This window comes from Terrapene carolina, unplaced genomic scaffold (genome assembly GCF_002925995.2).
Source record: "Terrapene carolina triunguis isolate 2854851 unplaced genomic scaffold, T_m_triunguis-2.0 Scaffold236, whole genome shotgun sequence".
Taxonomy (NCBI): domain Eukaryota; kingdom Metazoa; phylum Chordata; order Testudines; family Emydidae; genus Terrapene; species Terrapene triunguis.
The window spans coordinates 9,787,591-9,805,689 of NW_020664587.1; the positions used below are offsets into that span (position 1 = coordinate 9,787,591).

The 18,099-nt window shown below is 50.7% G+C and overlaps 1 protein-coding gene across 1 annotated transcript in view; it reads right to left on the reverse strand.

The window, feature by feature from the left end:
• The window catches only part of EXTL1 (exostosin like glycosyltransferase 1), a 48,278-nt gene extending 36,923 nt beyond the window's left edge, over nucleotides 1-11,355 (reverse strand). Inside the window, exon 1 of the mRNA XM_024203676.2 lies at nucleotides 8,784-11,355. Within this exon, the coding sequence (XP_024059444.2) occupies nucleotides 8,784-9,718 (935 nt within the window). The 5' untranslated portion in view covers nucleotides 9,719-11,355. The remainder of the gene's footprint in view (nucleotides 1-8,783) is intronic.
• Nucleotides 11,356-18,099: the final 6,744 nt, after the last annotated feature.

An 18,099-nucleotide genomic window follows, 5' to 3' on the forward strand; every position in this document is an offset into this window, starting at 1 on the left:
AAGAGACCTCCAAAGTTCATGGAGATCCATTCACCCGCCCTCAGGCAGGATCAAGTACATCTAGATCATCCCTGACATGTGTTTAACCTGTTCTTAAAAACCCCCACCAGCTAGAGGGCAAAGACTTTTTTTTTAAAGAGATGAGTGAAGTAATTCTCGTGAAGTGCTCTGAGATCCTCCGGTGGAAGGCGCTAGAGAAATACAACGTGTTAGGGGAACCTGATTCTCCTTTCCAACGGGTGTCAGTTACACTGAGGTCCACTTCAAGGCCCCTTTCCCCTGGCAGAGTGGCGTAAAGGGGCTTTGGTGTAAAAGAAATCAGGCCTGTAACGTTTTCATCCCCCTCTTCTGCCTGGGCTAATTGGCTGCCACAATGATTTTGCAAGGCGGTGCCCAGAGAATTGGCAACGTGCCATGAGAGCCTCTGGGATGAAAGCGCTGCATAAATGCAAATTATTAGTTAACAGAAATACTTAAACCTGCAGGTCCAAGATCATCCTGCCGAGACAGCAGCAACTTGTGAACACGTTTGTGTCGTCACTGGCTTTCAATGAGGATAATAAAGGCTAGGGTAGGATTACCTAGATACAGCTGTGATTGAAATAAAGCTCAGTCAGTCACTTCTTCCAGGGCCTTCTTCCATGGTGCGTGTTTAGTCCAGGAGGCTGCAAGAGGTTTGTCTTTCTTTAGGTAGGTTGTTTTTCCCAGGTGTTTGGTTTTTGAAAGGATCTGGTGCGGGTTAAATTGGGCTTGATCCCGCAACGCGCGGAGCTGCTCCTAAAAGGTGCTGCGCCCCCACCGCTCCTAACGGAAGTTGGTGGCGGATGCTCAGGATCGGACCCTACATTTTCACATCACGAAGGTCCAGAACGGTGCTGCCACAATGAGCCCTCACCCAGTGGGCTGGCGAATCTGTGGGCAATCCCCCGTGTGGCACTGGCACCGATAGCGTTTCCAGCTGTTCCCCTTGTGCCGCCGTTGAAAAATCTGGACCTCCGTATCCATGTGAAGATTTCACTTGCTTTGCATTGCAAGTGCCCGGGCATGATCACATGGGCGCTTGCAAGTCACGTAGGGCCCGCTGCGGCAGTTGAAATGAATAGAAGTCCAGCCCCGTAGGAGTGCAGGGTGGAGCCCAGAACTCAGCACAATCCTAGGACGGCTGGTGGATAACCCTGTTAAAGAATGTAACTCTTAGACATTCCTCACGCTCGGCCCTTCATCCTTCCAGCATTCGGTTCCAGACAGCTTACTGGGTGCAGATCTTTCGGATGAAACCTTTACAAACCAAGCTCCCATTTGCTCTACGTGGACTTTAAAGATCCCAGGGCACTTTTCATAAGAGCAGGAGGGTTGCCTCAGCTTCCTTCGTCAAAATCGCCCCTTTTCCTCACATTGTATCACTAGGTGACCCTTGCGGTCCCCTCTAACTACTATGACCCTAGGATTTCTTCTGGATTGACACCAGCGTAGCGGAGATCGGAATCTGGCCCACTGTTGGGGAGAACTCAGGGAGGAAGGTTGCAGTACGAATGTCAATTCTTAATCTTGCCAGTTCTTAAAAGTGTGCAGCACAGCCAGGGTTACTGTTGGTTAGGGAAATAGGAAATGTATCAACATTTTCTACCTTCTAGCCATTCTCAGAGCCCTTTGTCACTTTGATCCTAGCTACAGAGTGAACCCTTCCACTCCATCCCATAGGTCAGTCTGCCAGTCGGACGGGTGCTCCCCATGTATCATGAGTCTAATTCCATCCTCAGTTCAATGTAAATCTTCTTGTGCTTGCAAACCATTGTACTGGATTACTTGAGTATGGGGAGGGGAAGGCATTTCACTTTCCAAAGCTCCTTCTGGTGAAGATTTGACCTTGGTCCTGTCCAAACGGTGATTTTTCTCTTTCTGTACTAACCCTAGCACTTCTGTGATGCATTTCATCTGAGGAGCTCAACGTGCCCTGCTCAAACTAATGAATTAAGCCCCTAGGAAACAGGGAAATCCGACCCACATTTTATAGGCAGGTGCTTATGGAGGCCTGACTTTCAGCCACGCTATGCGTTTAGGTAGCCTAGTTTGACAAGCTTGGCCTAAAAGAACTGCCTCAGATCAGTGGTCGTTGTAAACAGAACCCAGGAGTCCTGGATCACGATTTTTAAAAGCAGATGCCTACAGCCAACTTCCTAAGTCCACATTTAGATGCATAAATAAGTGGCCTGGTTTTTTTTTTCCCAAAAGGACTGAAAACAGCTGGGGCTGTTGGGGCTCAGTGCTTGGGGAAATCAGATGCCTCATCCAGGTGCCTAAATATGGACTAACCTTAGGCACCCAGGCCCAGATCCTCACAGGTATTTAGGTGCCTAAAGCCCACTGAAATCAATGGCAGTTGGCACCTAAACATCTTTGGGAATCTGGGCCCCCAGTCTGTCAATGGGGGCCTGCGTGACTTGCCCAGTGTGTTAGGAACAGAACCCAGGAGTCCTAGCTTACTGTTCTCAGGAAGGAACCAGAAACAACTCCCTTCCTTCACTGGGCCATTCACGTCAATGCCATGTTACTCTTTTGGCCTGCGTCCCAGCTTCCTGCGGTCTCTGCACAAACGCTCGGTCTCCAGCATCTCCCCAAACCAACGCACATTAGCTGCTACCCACACGCACACTCTCCTTGTTGTACGAGGACGCTTCCTGCCGGGCTGGCATTTTAATTCCTGGGGAACTGTTCCCTTTCTGATGGATGAGACATGAAGCCCGCCTGGCATCTGACAGGAGGTGAAATCCAGCAGGTGGCCGGGCAGTTAAACTAATACACCATTTATTTTAATTCTCGGGATAGCAATTACTGAGCTAGAGGCACATTTAGCGCTCCAGGGCAAGGGGTGTTTTAATTATGCACGAGGCAGAGCTCTCCAGGCTGACAATGCCTCTGTCATGTGCACATGAAATAAAGCCTCACTTTGTCTCTTTAATGAATTCCTGGGAGTACGAGGGAGCCTGAAATAGTTGCAGAGAGAGACGCTCCCCGGAGGTGGAGGACACAGACACACGCTCCGAGAGGGTGAGTACCCAAACCTGCTGTGATCTTAGGGAACGTCCGCACTTGGAGCTGCGGGTCTGATTCCCAGCTCGAGGCCACCTAGCCAAGCAGCAGGAGGGGCTAGCCACCCTAGGCTGTGCCTGTCCGAGACCACAGGTATCCTCACAGGCATCCCGACCCCAGGCCCCTGGAAACGCACATTGGGGGTGACCTGTCCTGGTTCTCCCTAAGCTCCCCTGACACAAACACCCGGGGCCCGATTCTGATTTCACGTGCGCTGGTGCAATGAGGTTCTCGGGAGCTCCGTCTGTGTTCAGAGGGGGAAGAACCATTCCTTCCTTCTGATTCTCAACAGGGCTCAGCAGTGGGTCCAGGCTGCTCCCATTCCCTTCTGAGTGGGAGGCTTAGCCAGTCATTTCTGGACCCCGGGCCGAATCCTGGCCCGGGCTGAGCTGCTGCAAGGCCCCGGTGCACGCCCTCAGGGAGTGTTATTGCTCCCATTTTACAGAGGGGAAAAATGAGGCAGAGAGATGGTAAGTGACTTGCCCAAGCTCTCGCAGTCAGACTGTGGCAGAGGCAGGAACGGGGAGATCCAGCCCTGTGTCCAGTCGCAGCACCCCCTTTCCCATGGGCACTCCTTCATGGCAACTCTCCATACCCGCTTGCAAGCTCTCAGGGCCTTGGTCAGGCTTTACTCCATTGTAGTGGGTTCTCCTTTTCTGGGCCCCTTTCCCTTCTAGTCTCTTCCATGCAAGAACCCTGATCAGGGCTGCCCTGTGCTCCATGGTCCTGTTTCTCAGCGAGGGCTGCTTTCCTCTTTCCCTCTGCCATCGGCCCTGTGCAGCCACGCCAAGCTGCAGGACCCGGTAGCCTCCCCAGGGTGCACTGCTCCGGGTACCTGATATAGCAGCTCCAGCCACCCGCTAGGCGGGCAGGATCTGACGGAGCCCCGGACAGGCGCACGTCTCTGCCGTTCTGACCCACGCAGGATCTCCTCTCGCTGGGTTCACAATCCACACGAGACCCGGGAGGCTGGGCTTCTGCTTGCTTTCCAGTTAACAGATCGGCCCTTCGAGCCGCACAGGGAAACGCCACCAGCAGCAAAGCCGCTGGGGAGGGCTACGGAGAGGCTTTCACAGAATTAATGCTCCTGCGAGGCAGGCGAGACTGCCAGGGGCCTTTGGAATTCTGATCTTTTCTCATTTCCCCGACTCCTCGGAGTCTCCCTGCAGCCCCTGATAATCCGCTCCACCTGATGACACACACAGCCCACATATTAACCTCCCGCTACCTCCTAATGCTAGCGGCCGACGATGGCTCTAATGCTGCTGTCCTGAGAGGCCTTTCCTGTTGATCTGATCTCCCTGCGACATGGAGATATTCCGAATCTATTATGGGGCTGCCGCAGGGCATCTGTCGCTGAGCAGAGAAGGGCAAGGACAGAAAGCCTTGGCGGGCTCCGCAGAGAGCCACCCTCTCTGCCCATTTTGGTGCCAGGCTTCATGATCCCAGTGAGCGTTGCCATCTACCCATCCACAAAACAGCTAGAGCATTAGCAGGTGCCCGCTTCCCAGGCTCGCTGCCTTCACCATGATCTGGACAAGACCCACCTTTCAGCCTGGGAGGTAGCTCAGTGCCTTAAGACCTGTTCCAGCCTTGGCATCTTCTGAGACTGCCAACAAAGGGGGCTCTGATGTGGAGACTTGGCCACTAGGGAGAGCTTGGCAGCGATTAAGGTGCCAGCCTGGGACTCACAAGGCCTGAGTGTAATTCCCAGTTCTGCCACAGACTCCCTGGGTGACCTTGGGCAAGTCGCTTCCTCCCTCTCTGCCTCAGTTTCCCATCTGTACAATGGGGATAATGGCCCTGCCCTGCCTCACAGGGTTGTATGAAGATAAACACGTGACAGATCAGGAGCTGCTCGGACATGGCAGTGATGGGAGCCATGTGAGTACCACCGCCAGGAAGCGCACCAGCCGTCGGACGGTTATGGGCTTTGTCACTACCAACCAATGATCTAGAGGCAAAGGAAGGCGCTGTATCCAGTGCCCAGGGCAGCCAACCCCCAGAATCGTTGTTCTGAACCCAGTCACTACTACAGTGCGAGATCCTCGGTGTCTGAAAGGGCCAGTAGCCTTATTAAACCTTAGCTAGAGTTGACTCGAGGAACGAATGATCTTTGGTTAATGAAGAGACCTTTAAAAAAATACCAACCTATATTTCTTCCCCAGGGCTTCGCAGCCAAAGTGTGGCCCCCTGGGAGCTGCCACTACCAAGACTCCTATGATCTGACAAGCATCAACTGTCCCCTCCCCTTGGGGAAGAGAGAGGAGATTCTCTCTCTTCCCAGTGCTGCACCACAGGATATAATTGCTGCTGACGGGCGGCGCCATCCCTGGGACGTGCAAACCGAACACCAGTCTAGTGACGCGGTTATGGTCCATAATGACAGCCCGACCCCGGCTGGAGGGGCGAGCTCAATAGGCGATTCGGGCAGTTTGGAATGGCAATACTCCCAGGATGCACAGCTTCAAACCCTACCAAGGCCGTCTCAGCCCTTCCGCCTTGGGAGGTAGCTATACCGAGTCCCATGCACCTGACTGTGTGAGGGTCTTTCAGAGGAACCTTGAGAACTGAGCTCCTCCTGGCTGGCGGTCAAAGGTCCCCAGGCTATTTCTGAGAGGTGGGCGGTCTTTAACCAGTGTTTTCCCTCCCCCCCCAGCACTGCATGGCACACTGGGTGCTGCCCCCCGCCTCATCCTGCTCCCCACTGGCTTCAATGAGAGCAGGGGCTGACCAACGCAACTTCAACCTAGGTGGCTTCAAGGGTCTGAGTCTGGCATTCTGTTAGATTGTGTGGAAGGTGCGGGGCAGGATTTCAGGGCAAGGAAGGGGAGAGGGAAGGAAATGAAAGTACAGAGGGGCCTCAACCATTAGGACTCTGGGCAGAGCCCTGGGACCTCCACTAGGTGCTGCTCAGAGTGGCATTGAGATACTCCAGAGGAAGCCATCTCAGGTGCCCCAGCAAGGGCATGGAGATGAGGCATCATGGAGAGCAGGGTGAGGGTTTAGAGAAGCAGAGATTGAGGCAAAGCAAAAGGATGTGGGGAGGCGAGCGAGAGCGTGGCAAGGGGACCACTGCAGTGATGCTACCAAGAGCCACTGTGAGTAGCATGATGTGGGGACACCCTGACGGACGGTGCCTGGTGAGAACACAGACTGGGAAGAGCAGTGCAGGGAACGCGGTCAGTGCAGATGTTTGTTGGGGACCCAGAGAGCCAGCTCGGTGGATGAGGTGAGCCCTGTCCATTCAGATTGCAAAGCTGGGTCCCACCCCTGGGACAGGCAGGTCCTCTCAAACCCCTGGAGCTGATCTGGAGCTACCCACACCTGGGGCAGGCACATCCTGTGATCCATCACACACTTTGATCTGCACTGCTGTAGTGAGCAGCCAGTGCCAGAAGTCTGTTTCCTACGTCCCTGGCTGCCTGGGGAGTATAAAATGCCCACTTGAATCTACTGGGCAGAATTTCATCCCTTTATATTTAAGCCTAGAGGCATCAGGACTTCTAACTGACCAACTCCCACTGGGAGTCCTGGTGACAGAGTATAAAAGAAAGGGGACAAAACAGTCATTATCTTCCTCTCATTATTCCACTGTGTCTAACGATTCCCTCTCATCTTGCTAACGGAGAGCAATGGGCTTGAACCGAAACCTCGGATCGGAATGCGCACACTGGGCGAGAAGACATTGGCCGTCAGGGAAGTGACTCATTGTTGACAACCATCATCAATAACGGCTCCGAGGAAAACGCAGGAATTGCCAGACAGGAGCAGACCGGGGGTCCATCTCATTTGAAATCCTGTCTCCAACTGGGGCCAAGAAACTCCAAAGTGAACAATTACAGAATGACCTGCCCGCGGGGGGAGTCGGCCTAACCACCATCGGTTAGGGGGTGGTTTATGCCCTGGAGCCAATCTCGCCTCACCTGACTGTTCCTGCTGCTGGAATCCTTCGGTCAGTGATCATTTGCAGTCACAAGAATGCCCACTAACACTGAGCTGAGCCTGACGCCACAACGCAGCCCTGCTGGAAAATCCCACTTGAACTAGTGCGTCCCCAGCTCCGGAGAGATGCTAAGCGCTCTCAACGTAGAGTAAAGTCAATGGGACCCGGAGCTGTTCAGCACCTCTCAGGATCAGACTCTAGGGCTATGTCTACACTGCAAAAAAATTAAAAAACCACCCCAGAAACATGGCAACGAGTCTCAGAGCCCAGGGCTACAGACTCGAGCTCGCGCCCTGGCGTCTGTGGTGTAGATGTTTCCGTCTGGGGTAGACCCAGGCTCTGAGACCCACTTCCCTAGCTGGGTTTCAGAGCCCGGGCTCCAGCCTGAGAGGGAACAGCTACGTTGCTCTTTTTAGTACCGTCGCCGCATGAGCCCAAGTCTGTAGACCCGGGCTCGGAGACTCACTTAGGGTGACCAGATGGCAAGTGTGAAAAATCGGGTCAGGGGGTGGGGGGTAATAGGTGCCTATTGTAAGAAAAAGCCCCAAAGATCGGGACTGTCCCTATAAAATCAGGACATCTGGTCACCCTAGAGTCACTGCTGCTAGGGGGGTGGGTAGTCGTAACAGTGATTCATATATGGGGGAATCCAGGGGATTTTTTTTGGCAGTGTATGGGTACTCCAGCTACACTCAAGCTGAAGGTGAATTTCCAGCTGGGGTAGCCAGATGCACACTAGCTAGTGGGCTCACAATAGAAGGGGAGTCGCCGCAGAGGGGTAGGTGGCAGGACAGACCAGCCACCCGAGTAAGTCCCTAGCATCCCAGGCACGACTGTCCTTGGGGCAGTAGCTAGCCATCCTGCAGCCTTCACCCCCATGGCTATGCTTCTATATTTAGCCGCTAGGTCAGTTAAAGCTAGTGCACATATGTCTACCTGAGCTGGTAATAACACCTCCATCTCGAGTGTAGATGTGATCTTAGTGAGTAAAGACTCTAACAACCACTGCATTGCAACAGCGCAGCAGTAATCCCCGTCATTACCAAACTAAGAAGTTCTGCCTAGACTCAATATTCCGATAAAACAACCCCTCCACCAGCCAAGGCACTGCTATGGGCCAAGGGCCGAAAGCCTGGATCCAGATTTCAAGCACCACCACGTTAGGGGGTGTTCAGCTCTGGCGGTTTCGTTTGGGTTCAACGCCAATAAAAATATTTATGCTGGGGTGGGGGGCGAGGGGAGAAAGTATCATTCCTCTCTGCCGGAATTCTGGAAAAAAGCAAATCTCGTATTAGAGGGGCAGCCGGGCTGATCGCAGATAAGAGCAGCTCTCACTAGATTATTTGAACTTTAATACAGAACAGGCCAGCCCCGCCTTTCACTTCCCATCACGGAAATTAAGCAGTGATTTATACAGAGGGATGGGAAGGAGGAAGATGACTAGAGAAATTACCCGTCTGTTATGTGACTCTAAATGTTCAGGGCCAGATCTTCAGCTGGTGTAAATCATCACAGCCAACGAAGCAATGGCCATTCACATCAGCGGAGGATCTGATTCTCAGCCAGGAGAGACATCTTTTCCTCCCCTCTTCCTCTATGTCTTTGCATTTTCATTGGCTAACTACATTCCAGTGCACTATTTAACTTGGTCCAGAGCCTCGACACCTGTGGAGTTTCCTCCATCCCCTAGGGATTTCACCCATAAATCACTGGATTGGAGTATATCTCAACATCAGTAATGACTTACTTTTCATAGTCCGAGTTATCTTTGTCACAGCGCGTGTCCTTGTGTTTCTCCCAGTCTTTGCCATGTTTGCAGGTGGTCAGGGAGATGATATCCTTGCCATTATGGATATGATGTAATGCATTCCTGGTGTCAGAGCCAATGCCAGTCAGGTACCTTTTCCCTTTAAAAGCCAACATGTACTTTTTCTTAGGAGGCACAGAGTTCTGGTACAGCCAGCCTCTCTCCCCACCCTTCTGAGGATGCTCCTTCGAAAACAAAGGAATGGAGATATCAAAGCCGGGCCTGAAGTTCTCAACATAAAAACTTGCCTTGGCCAGGATGGCCTGTCCAATGTCAAAGCCCAGATCCTCGGTGTAATTCGGCCAGGTGCCTGAGTAAAGATTAAATATCAGATGGTTTTGGCCATCATTCCATAGAGGGAAACCTTGGATTTTATTGTTGATGTTGTGGACATACTGGATGGAGAGATGATCCCTATCCAAAGTATCAATATTTAGGATAAAGAGGCAGGCTTCTTCTGGGTTGGAGGTGTAGTATCGGGACTCCTCAATGGATGTGATTATTTTGAGGTAACTTTCTGACACCGGGTCCTCTCTCTCCACGGGGTAGACAAAGACCTTGAAACCATGTTTCTCACACCTGGAAAAATCAAAGCAAGTTTCCATGCGGCACCTGCTGTGCTTGTAGATGTTAATTCTCGACTCCCTTCTGGCTTTGGCGGATTGTTTGTGGTGGCCTCCATCACTCTGAAGTTCTTCGGGATCTGCAAAGCTCTTGAGGAGGGACCTGTCCGTCCAGCGGGGCCAGTTCTTCAGCACTGCGGCTTTCTTTCTGGAGAGGAAGGCCAGCCGTTTTATTTGGTCTCCTCCAAAGTAGAAAAGCAGAAGCCAAGAGGCAAAGAAAGTTATGAAAATGTATTTCTTCCTGGTCTGCATATGTTCATCTGGAACCCTGACTCCTCATTTGAACCAGGAGGAGGTGAACTTAGTCAGGTAGATTCAGAAAGGAAGATCATGCCGGTGGGCTCAGAATGGAGGATCGCAATCCAAAGTCCACTAGCCAGTGCCAGCTTCCGAACTGGAGTGGGAGCAATTAGGAGCATGTGTTTAGTATCCTGTCTGTTTCAGGACTTCGGAGCACTGTATTAACCCTGTAGGCTCATCCAGCATTTCCAGCACCGCACACGTCAAATTGGACTCTTCTTGCTTTTCTTATTTAAAATCTGTTCTCCCATGGAGATTTAATAGCAAAACATTAAATAGAAAAACAATCGATTCTGTACCCTTCAATTTCTTGACGCCGTACAAAATGTCCAAACCGTCTGATTCTGTCTTCTACAATGCAATATTTATTTCAGCATGAAATTGTGTTAAGCAACAATCATTTTTCTACCACTGCTTGGCCTGGCTCTTAAACCCCTGGAGAGAAAAGTTACACCATACCTTTCTCTTGGGTTAATATTCGGTGTCATTTTAATCAGCTCCCGCACGCTTCGCTGTTTTAGTTCAGATGTAGGATTTTTTTCCCCCAGCCCCTTCAGACTTCAATATGTAGCAAAAGTTTACACTTTCCTGCATGCAGCAGATAAATGTCTCTCTGAGTGGCTCACTCTAATGCTCTCATTTAGAAATCTTTTCCTTTCCACTTCTGCCAGCTTTCAATCTCAGCCTCCCCTTTACCTTCAATGGTCCATAGATAGAGATCACCGCTTCCTCTGCCATTGAAGAGCTTCAAGAGAGCAGCCGGGGCTCCAATCTCCTATCTTTCGATTGTTCTGTCTGTGGAGCTTTGACTTCTAGCTTCTTGCTGTGTTTGGGGAGCATTTCCAGTTAAAGAGATCGCAGTGCTGAGAACATGTCCCCCTGCCCTTTCCACAGATGATCAAACCAGCTCTTGGTCACTAATTGATCAGAGTTATACTGACAGCCTCAGCCTCATTAGAGAGTCTTTGGAGGTCTTTTAAGAGTAAGCTCTCTGCTCTTTCTGCCTGTTATTAAGCTCTCTCTTTCTCTTTATCCCCTTTCTCTCTGAGTGGAGAGTTTATTTCTGTGTGTGTATGGGGTTTTTTATCTCCCACTTCTCTGGGTGTATGAAGAACTATGCTCTCTCGTCTTACCTTATGTAATTAGCCCCCTCTACCTCTGTGTGCATGTATGGCATGTACATATTTATATAGAATATGTCCTAGTTACTGTACACAGTCACCTTTCTCTCTGTTTCCGTGTCCCTCCTCTCTAATCCATGATTCATTTCTTCCTTGCTCTCCACTCACCTCCTCTTCTGTCACTCTCTATTAAACCACATTGATCTCTTTTCTCCCCAACCCTCTATTTTTCTCTTGCTGACTACTTATGCTGATCTTTTTCTGGGTATGTATCTGGCTTGATCGCCTTTCGTCTCTCAGTACTTCGGTCTATTTTGGTCTCTTTCTCTCTGGGTGTCTCTCTTGCTCTCTCTCTTTCTCTATTTATTTTGATTCCCGTTTCTTTCTGATCCCTCTTGTGCTTATTTCTAGCCACCTATCTGGGTCTAGTCATCTATTTCCCTACTTGTTCTCGCTCACCCGCCGGCTGCCAAGCAGCAGCTGTTACACAGCGTTCTAATGCCACTTTCACAACATTCCATCCCGGCCCCGCCCACTCGGCTCTCATTCGCCCCCCAGCCCCTCAGAGGGCGGGGCTTCTACTTAACTCCTTCCTAACCGAGCCTCAAAAGAGGGGAGGGGCAGGGAAAGGGCCTGGGCTTGCGCTCCGATTGGCTGTTGGGCGGCTGCCCGCAAGAAGGGGCTCTGCGAGCCTGCGTGGGCAGCGGATCCCAAGGCAGCAGCGTCTTCCCTGCTCCTGTCTCATCCCGTCCGCTTTGGGGTGCAGCTGCCCCCTCCAACAGGAGCCTGGGAGGGGGCCCTAAGCCTAGGGTGACCAGACAGCAAGTGTGAAAAATCGGGACAGGGGGTGGGGGGTAATAGGAGCCTATATAAGAAAAAGACCCAAAAATCGGGACTGTCCCTATAAAATCGGGATATCTTGTCACCCTACCTAAGCCTGAGAAATTGATTGGTGGGGACTCGGGAGGAAGCCTATAAATCGCCCCCCACCACACACACACACACACACACACACACTGGATAGTCGTAACAGTGATTCATATATGGGGGAATCCAGGGGATTCATTCCCCACCTGCACCCCTTACAGTGATGTGATTGGCGTAGGGAAGTGCCAGGGGGATCTTCTCTCCATCCCACCCCAGCCAGCATGGAATCAGACCTGGCTTTATCTAGAGAGAAAGCTAAATAACCCCCACCACCTCCTACCGGACTTCATAGTGATTTGCTTGTAAGGGGGATTTTCCCCACGCCCTGCCACCGAAGAGTCCTGGCAGTGATTTATTCCTAGTATAGGATGAGCAGGAAAGATTCACACACCCTGCTGCATCTTAGCCGGTCGTTGTGGGCAGGAAGATGGAAAATATCCCGCGTGGCCTCTGAGTATTCAGAGCAGAGATCTGGTTTTAGGAGAAGCAGGGAAGTGTCCCCATAAGATGTCTTTTATCAGGGAGGGAGAATGCCAGGAAATCCAACCCTCTTTCCCCCCCCCCACCACACAGACACTCCTGTAGCCTTATCAGCAATTTCTTTGTGTTCCCCTCAGCCAGCCACTGTGCCAGCAATTCAGTTTCCCTTTTGGAGCCTGATGCTGATTACAAAGCTCTGGGCACAGCAGGAGGGAGGAAGAATCAGCTCTCAAACTTTCTGGAACATGACTATTTAGAGCTATAGTGAACTCCATTGAATTCAGTGCACCTGATTCTCCTAGCTGACCAAGGTGATGTCATTGACCTCAACGGAGTTGATCCACACTTGCCCTGGTGTAAGTGAGTTTACACTGGTTTACACTGGCTGGGGAGCTGCCTTCCTGACTGGAAATTAATTTGTTGAGTGGGTATCTTGCTTGCTATGTGGGAGCACCAGTGCTCCTCGCTGACTTGAACTGGGAACAAGTGGACTCTAGCAGTTAGAGTCAGCAAGTGAGCGTCAGGACCCCTGGGCTATTTTCCCAACTGTGCCACTGACACTTTAACCTTTAACCCACCTTAACCTCAGTTTCCATTAAATATATATTTAATACCCATGGTAGCCGCCTGCCTCACAGGGCTATTGTGAAAATTAATATTTGTAAACAGGGGCGGCTCCAGGCACCAGCGCAGCAAGCACGTGCCTGGGGCGGCAAGCCGCGTGGGGCTGCCTGCCGGTCGCTGTGCGGGCGGCAGGCAGCCTTTGGCGGCGTTTCTGCGGGAGGTCCACTGGTCCCGCGGTTTCGGCGGCAATTTGGCGGCAAGTACGCCGAAGGCGCGGGACCGGCGGACCTCCCGCAGAACCGCCACCGAATCCACGTGACCGGGGCGGACCTCCCGCAGAAACGCCGCCGAAGGCTGCCTGACTGCCGTGCTTGGGGTGGCAAAAAACATAGAGTGTAAAGTGCCTTAAGAGTGTAGCCTACAGGTGGAGGTATTTACAAGGGTGTAAATTAAGGCAGTAATGGAATAAGCCTACAAGACCTTAGCTAAACAAAGCATAAGGCTCAAAACCCTTAGCATAAGCAGCTAACCAGGAGTAACCCTAGCTCATAAGATATCACAAGATGCTAGTTTATACCAGCCTGGGATATTTTCCATTAGGAACATGAGCAGATGCCTGACCACAAGCGTGCCGTGGTAACTAACTGAGGTATGTGCTGAAAAGCTTGAGTGAAATTGCCTAGTAACCTGAGGGAGAAGGGCACCCCACCACTACTAGGGAATGGAACGACAAATCAGGGGAAAGGGCTGAACCCCCTACTGAATGTGCCTTAGGCAGAATGGCATCAGCGTAACCCGTTGTAAAAGTTGTGTCCCGGCCTGTGTGCCTTGGGAGGTGTAACTCTTGGGAGATGCCAGGATGACGACCACCGGTGCGGTGATGATGATGTTAAGGAGGAGGATGACTGATACTTTGGGTCCTTTTGCAAGGGATGGTGGGAGGATGTGGCTGCTCAGACGCACGTGCTGTGTGATTTCTATCTGCCTTGCTGGGTTTGGGACTTTATCAATTGTGTGAATAAGACAATTGCAGATTCAGAAGGTTTTTCCTAAGTGTAAGTGGGGCAACCGTGCGGGACAGCAAGGTTCCCAACTAACCTGTAATTCTAATAATGCTGGGCCTGATCTTGGGACAAGGACCTACCAAACCTCCATGTCTTAACTGGGAATTCTTAGGCAATACACAGTCAATAGGTCAGGGAACAAGATCCTGAGATGAAAGAGAATCTCCTCCCATCTTTCCTGGGCCCTGATGATCACAGTCTTCCATGCCCTTCTGTCCTTTTTACTGCTTCCCTTCTCCCCCTCTTCCCAGCCTTCCAGCTCCTTGCAAAGCATCACAGGATTTGGAATTCAATCCACCGGTGTCTTTGCAGGCTGTAGGCTAGTTTCCTGGATGTTAGTTTCCCAGGTCCAGATTCTGCTGTCTGCTATGTCTGTGAAGTCAATGGGATTACCTCGCTATGGGGGGGGGGGGCAGAATTTGGCCCCTGGCCTATAGGGAAAGTGTGAGGCCAGGGACTGTGCAGGTATCCCAAACACCAATATACTGAATGATGATGGCTTGGTTTTCAAAGGTGCTGAGCACCTGCAGCTCCCGTTGACTTCAGTGAGGCTTCAAAAGCTCAGTACTTCCAAAAGACTGTGGAGTGTCTCTGCAATCCCAGTGTCACGACATCTCCTGGTTTCTAGCCCCAGATCCCTGCCATCCATGCTGGGTCCCTGGCTCTACTCCCTCCCTCTCCTGTCCTCTGTCCCTCCTTATCCTTTCAACCAGTGACCGTCCCATGCCCCATGCCCCTTCCCCGGTGCTAATTCAATCAAATCTTTGCCATCCAACTCCCTAGCTGCCCCCACTCTGAGTGGGCTCCCGCTCCCATCCCCTGCTCCTGCCTCTCTCATCAGGCTGTTTCCATGTCATTAATCCCCACTTTTTGTTCCTATTTGCCTTCTTAATCCTCCTTATTCTCATTTTCTTCTCAAGCCTCCCTGCCTTGCGAGTTCCCTTATGAATGGCTGCTAGGGTCAGGCCGGTCACAGTGGGGATTTTCCCTTGTAAGGGAGACAGGCTGATACCAAGATGATTCAAGGATCACGCCGCCCCCTCTGCGACTTCTGCCTCCACCTGACTGGGTTAAAAGGCTTGTATTCTAATCAGGGGATGGGGAGGTCTTTCATCATTGATTCAGTGGCACACAGGCTAGCTTGTGGGAGCTGGATGGCTCCGGGTATCAGTCGTGGGCTACCGAACCTTTCGCTTTCGCAGCCTGTGCCAGCAGGGACCACACACTCTACCCGCTGAGGCTGTTCCATGCCATGAGTGAGATGAAGTGGAAGGTCTCAGTCCGGCTCCTAAGAGAGAGGTATTCACTTTGCAACTGGCATTAATTGCCCTCTTTCCCGATGTCAGCAGTGGCCAAGGGAGAACGAACTCCCCTCTTGCCCTGAGATGTGGGGTCACTCCAGGACCAGGTGAAGGCACCTTGGCAGCATGGCATGGGGGCAGCTTGCCCTGCCACTGCCCAGGCTCTACCTACTCGGGGTATAAACTTAGAGCCGTGGTCTCCAGGGCTGGGAAGCCAGCATCCTTCACGAGCATGAAATTCTCTTGAAAGAGAAACCACAGAGCAAAGATGATTTTTTTTTCTTCGTGCCCTTTACTGCTCCTTTGAAGTTCACCTTTAAAAAACCAAACCAAACTCTCCCTGCATTTTGGATCTGAGCTCAGCACATGGGAAGCTGCAGCTCTCCGGAGTCAGGGAGAAAACGAGCAGGACTGTTGTACACCTAAGGGCTGCTCCTGCTCCGTCTGAAGTCAGTGGGACAATTGCTGCTGATTTCAGTGTGTGCCAGAATGAGCCTATGACACACGTCAAACCCTGGCATTCCCTGAACAATGATGTTCATGTGAAGCATGATGTACGAATGGTACGAAGAAGAGCCTGCTTTGATCACCCACTGATTTCCTCAACTCCTAACAAAAGCACTAAAGGGAAATAATCTAACAGTTTGGAAATGCATGTTTCATGTTGCCTAGCAGTCTAAGCCAGGGTCTGGAAAGTGCCTGGGAGTCCTTCCTATCTCTGCCACTGACTATACATGTGACCGTCAACAAATTACTTCACCTCAGTGTGACTCAGTTTCCCCATCTATCAAATGGGAATAATATGTCCCTCACAGTGGAGTTGTGAGCCTTAATGAATGTTTGCAACGAGCTTTGAGATCCTCCAAGGGAGGGGAAGAAAGGAATGCTGATTATTATTAGTCCAACCACGTATAAACCCACATTTTAGGTAAGTACGAGAGAACAGATAAACCACACAATAGGAAGGGATTATTGAGCAAACACTTGGTTTAGTTTAGCCTAATACGTTCATTATTTTTATTATTGTTGTCTGTATTACAATAGACCGGGCCCCAGCTGAGAATGAGGCCTGTTTTGCTAGGATCTGTAGAAACACATAGGAAGAGAGTGTCAGTCCTGCCTGCCCCACTGAATTCACAGATCTCTGACCCCACGGCACCTCCAATGCAGTACCAGACCCAGACTTGCAACACACCAACTTGCATGGGAGTAAATCTGGGCACAGCTGGGATGATGGGCATCACGGCTCACTGCAATAAAGAAGTGGGACAGGAAAGACTAGGGTGGAAACAATGGATTGGAAAGCAAGGCAATAGTCCACATGGCAGAGTGATACAGAACAGGAGGGCAGCTGTGATCTCAATGAGTCCAGATTCCATCCTTAGGACTGTAAGTCAGGGGCCCATTTCACATTTGGGTGCTCAAATAGGTACCTTCCAAGGGATCATGAGAGACGCTGGGTGTTCGGCACCTCTCTGGCAAGCTCTGTCCCCCATGTGTTTCTCCACATAGGGAACCGGGTAACCCACCTTAGCGGCCCAGATCTGGAAACTGTGTCCCAAGGGGCCAAATCTTAGATTCTTGAAGTGAATGGAGTCTTTGCCCTTCAAAGGGAATAGGATTTGGCCCACATCTACACCTCTAGGGGGCCACAATGCAGGCCACAGACTTCCACAGTGCAGCCTTTGACTGTATCTTTAATACAGAGATGCAGCATCCAGAGACTACAGGTCCCATCGTGCAATGCTCCGTCTTGGCTTAGCCGCTTGGATTAATCTGAAGCTTTGCGTGCTGGGATCAGTAGTCTTTGGAGCCCAACATCTGGATTAAAAATAAATGCAGGTCCAATCTGCTGCCTTTTGTGCAGATTAAGGGTGGGATTTTCAGAAGCATTTAAGGGGTTTAGAAGCACAAATCCCACTGAAAGTCAGGGAGACTTGTGCTCCTAAATCCCTGGAAAATCAATCCCTAAGTAATTAAGTGCATCCCTTGAGCTCCTGGCTAATCACAGCCACATCCTGGAACCCCTCTGCTCTCCAGAGACCAGGGCTGCTCCTAACACCCCTGCTACATTTGAGCTGTTCTAAAGATACAAGGAAACTGACATCATTGCTTCCTTTGAAGCACGAGCTATAAATGACACCATCAGGGTTTTAATTAACAATGTTTTGGAAGTGCTGTGTTTGATGTCTATAAAATATTAAAAGGAATCCAAAGCCAAGTTTGTACTTGGGTAATTTTATTCTCCTGCGAGTGCATTGCACAAAATAAATACATAAATAAAAAGCGAAATCTGTCTTTTAAGTAACAATATTTCTGTTACGTATGAAAGGGATTCCTCTCTGGCTCAAATGTCAGGAGCCTGCGTCTTTGGAGCAGCAGGTTACTTTAGTGAACAGGGGGATGAGCAGACCACAGCTTCTTGAGAACTCCAGAGGGACAGAAGCTCCATCATGGAAGGAGCTGCCATCACTTGTTGACGAGCAAGGGGAAACAAGTGAATGGGCCAGGCCTCATTTGCATTTCTATTATATGACAGTTTGGGGGTGTTTTGATCAAATTTCAATTAAGTTTTAATTTGGGGGGCAATTAAATGTTGTTACCCCTGTCAAGGGGGAAAAGGGCAAGAGGGTGGCACCCACAGTGCATGAGGAAGAGATCACCCTAACCTAAACCACAGTCAGGCATGGTTGGGTACCAGAGCCTGGCTAAAACTAACAAAAGATAGAAGGGAAAGGGCTGTCAGTTTCAGTGGGGAGTGTTTTCTTTGTGGTAAGATCTCTCTCTAGATACACAGCGTAGAGCAAAGACTGCATTTCAGTGTGTATAATAAATCGTGTAGAGGATAAGTGTATGGTGGCCAGGGTGGAAACCTC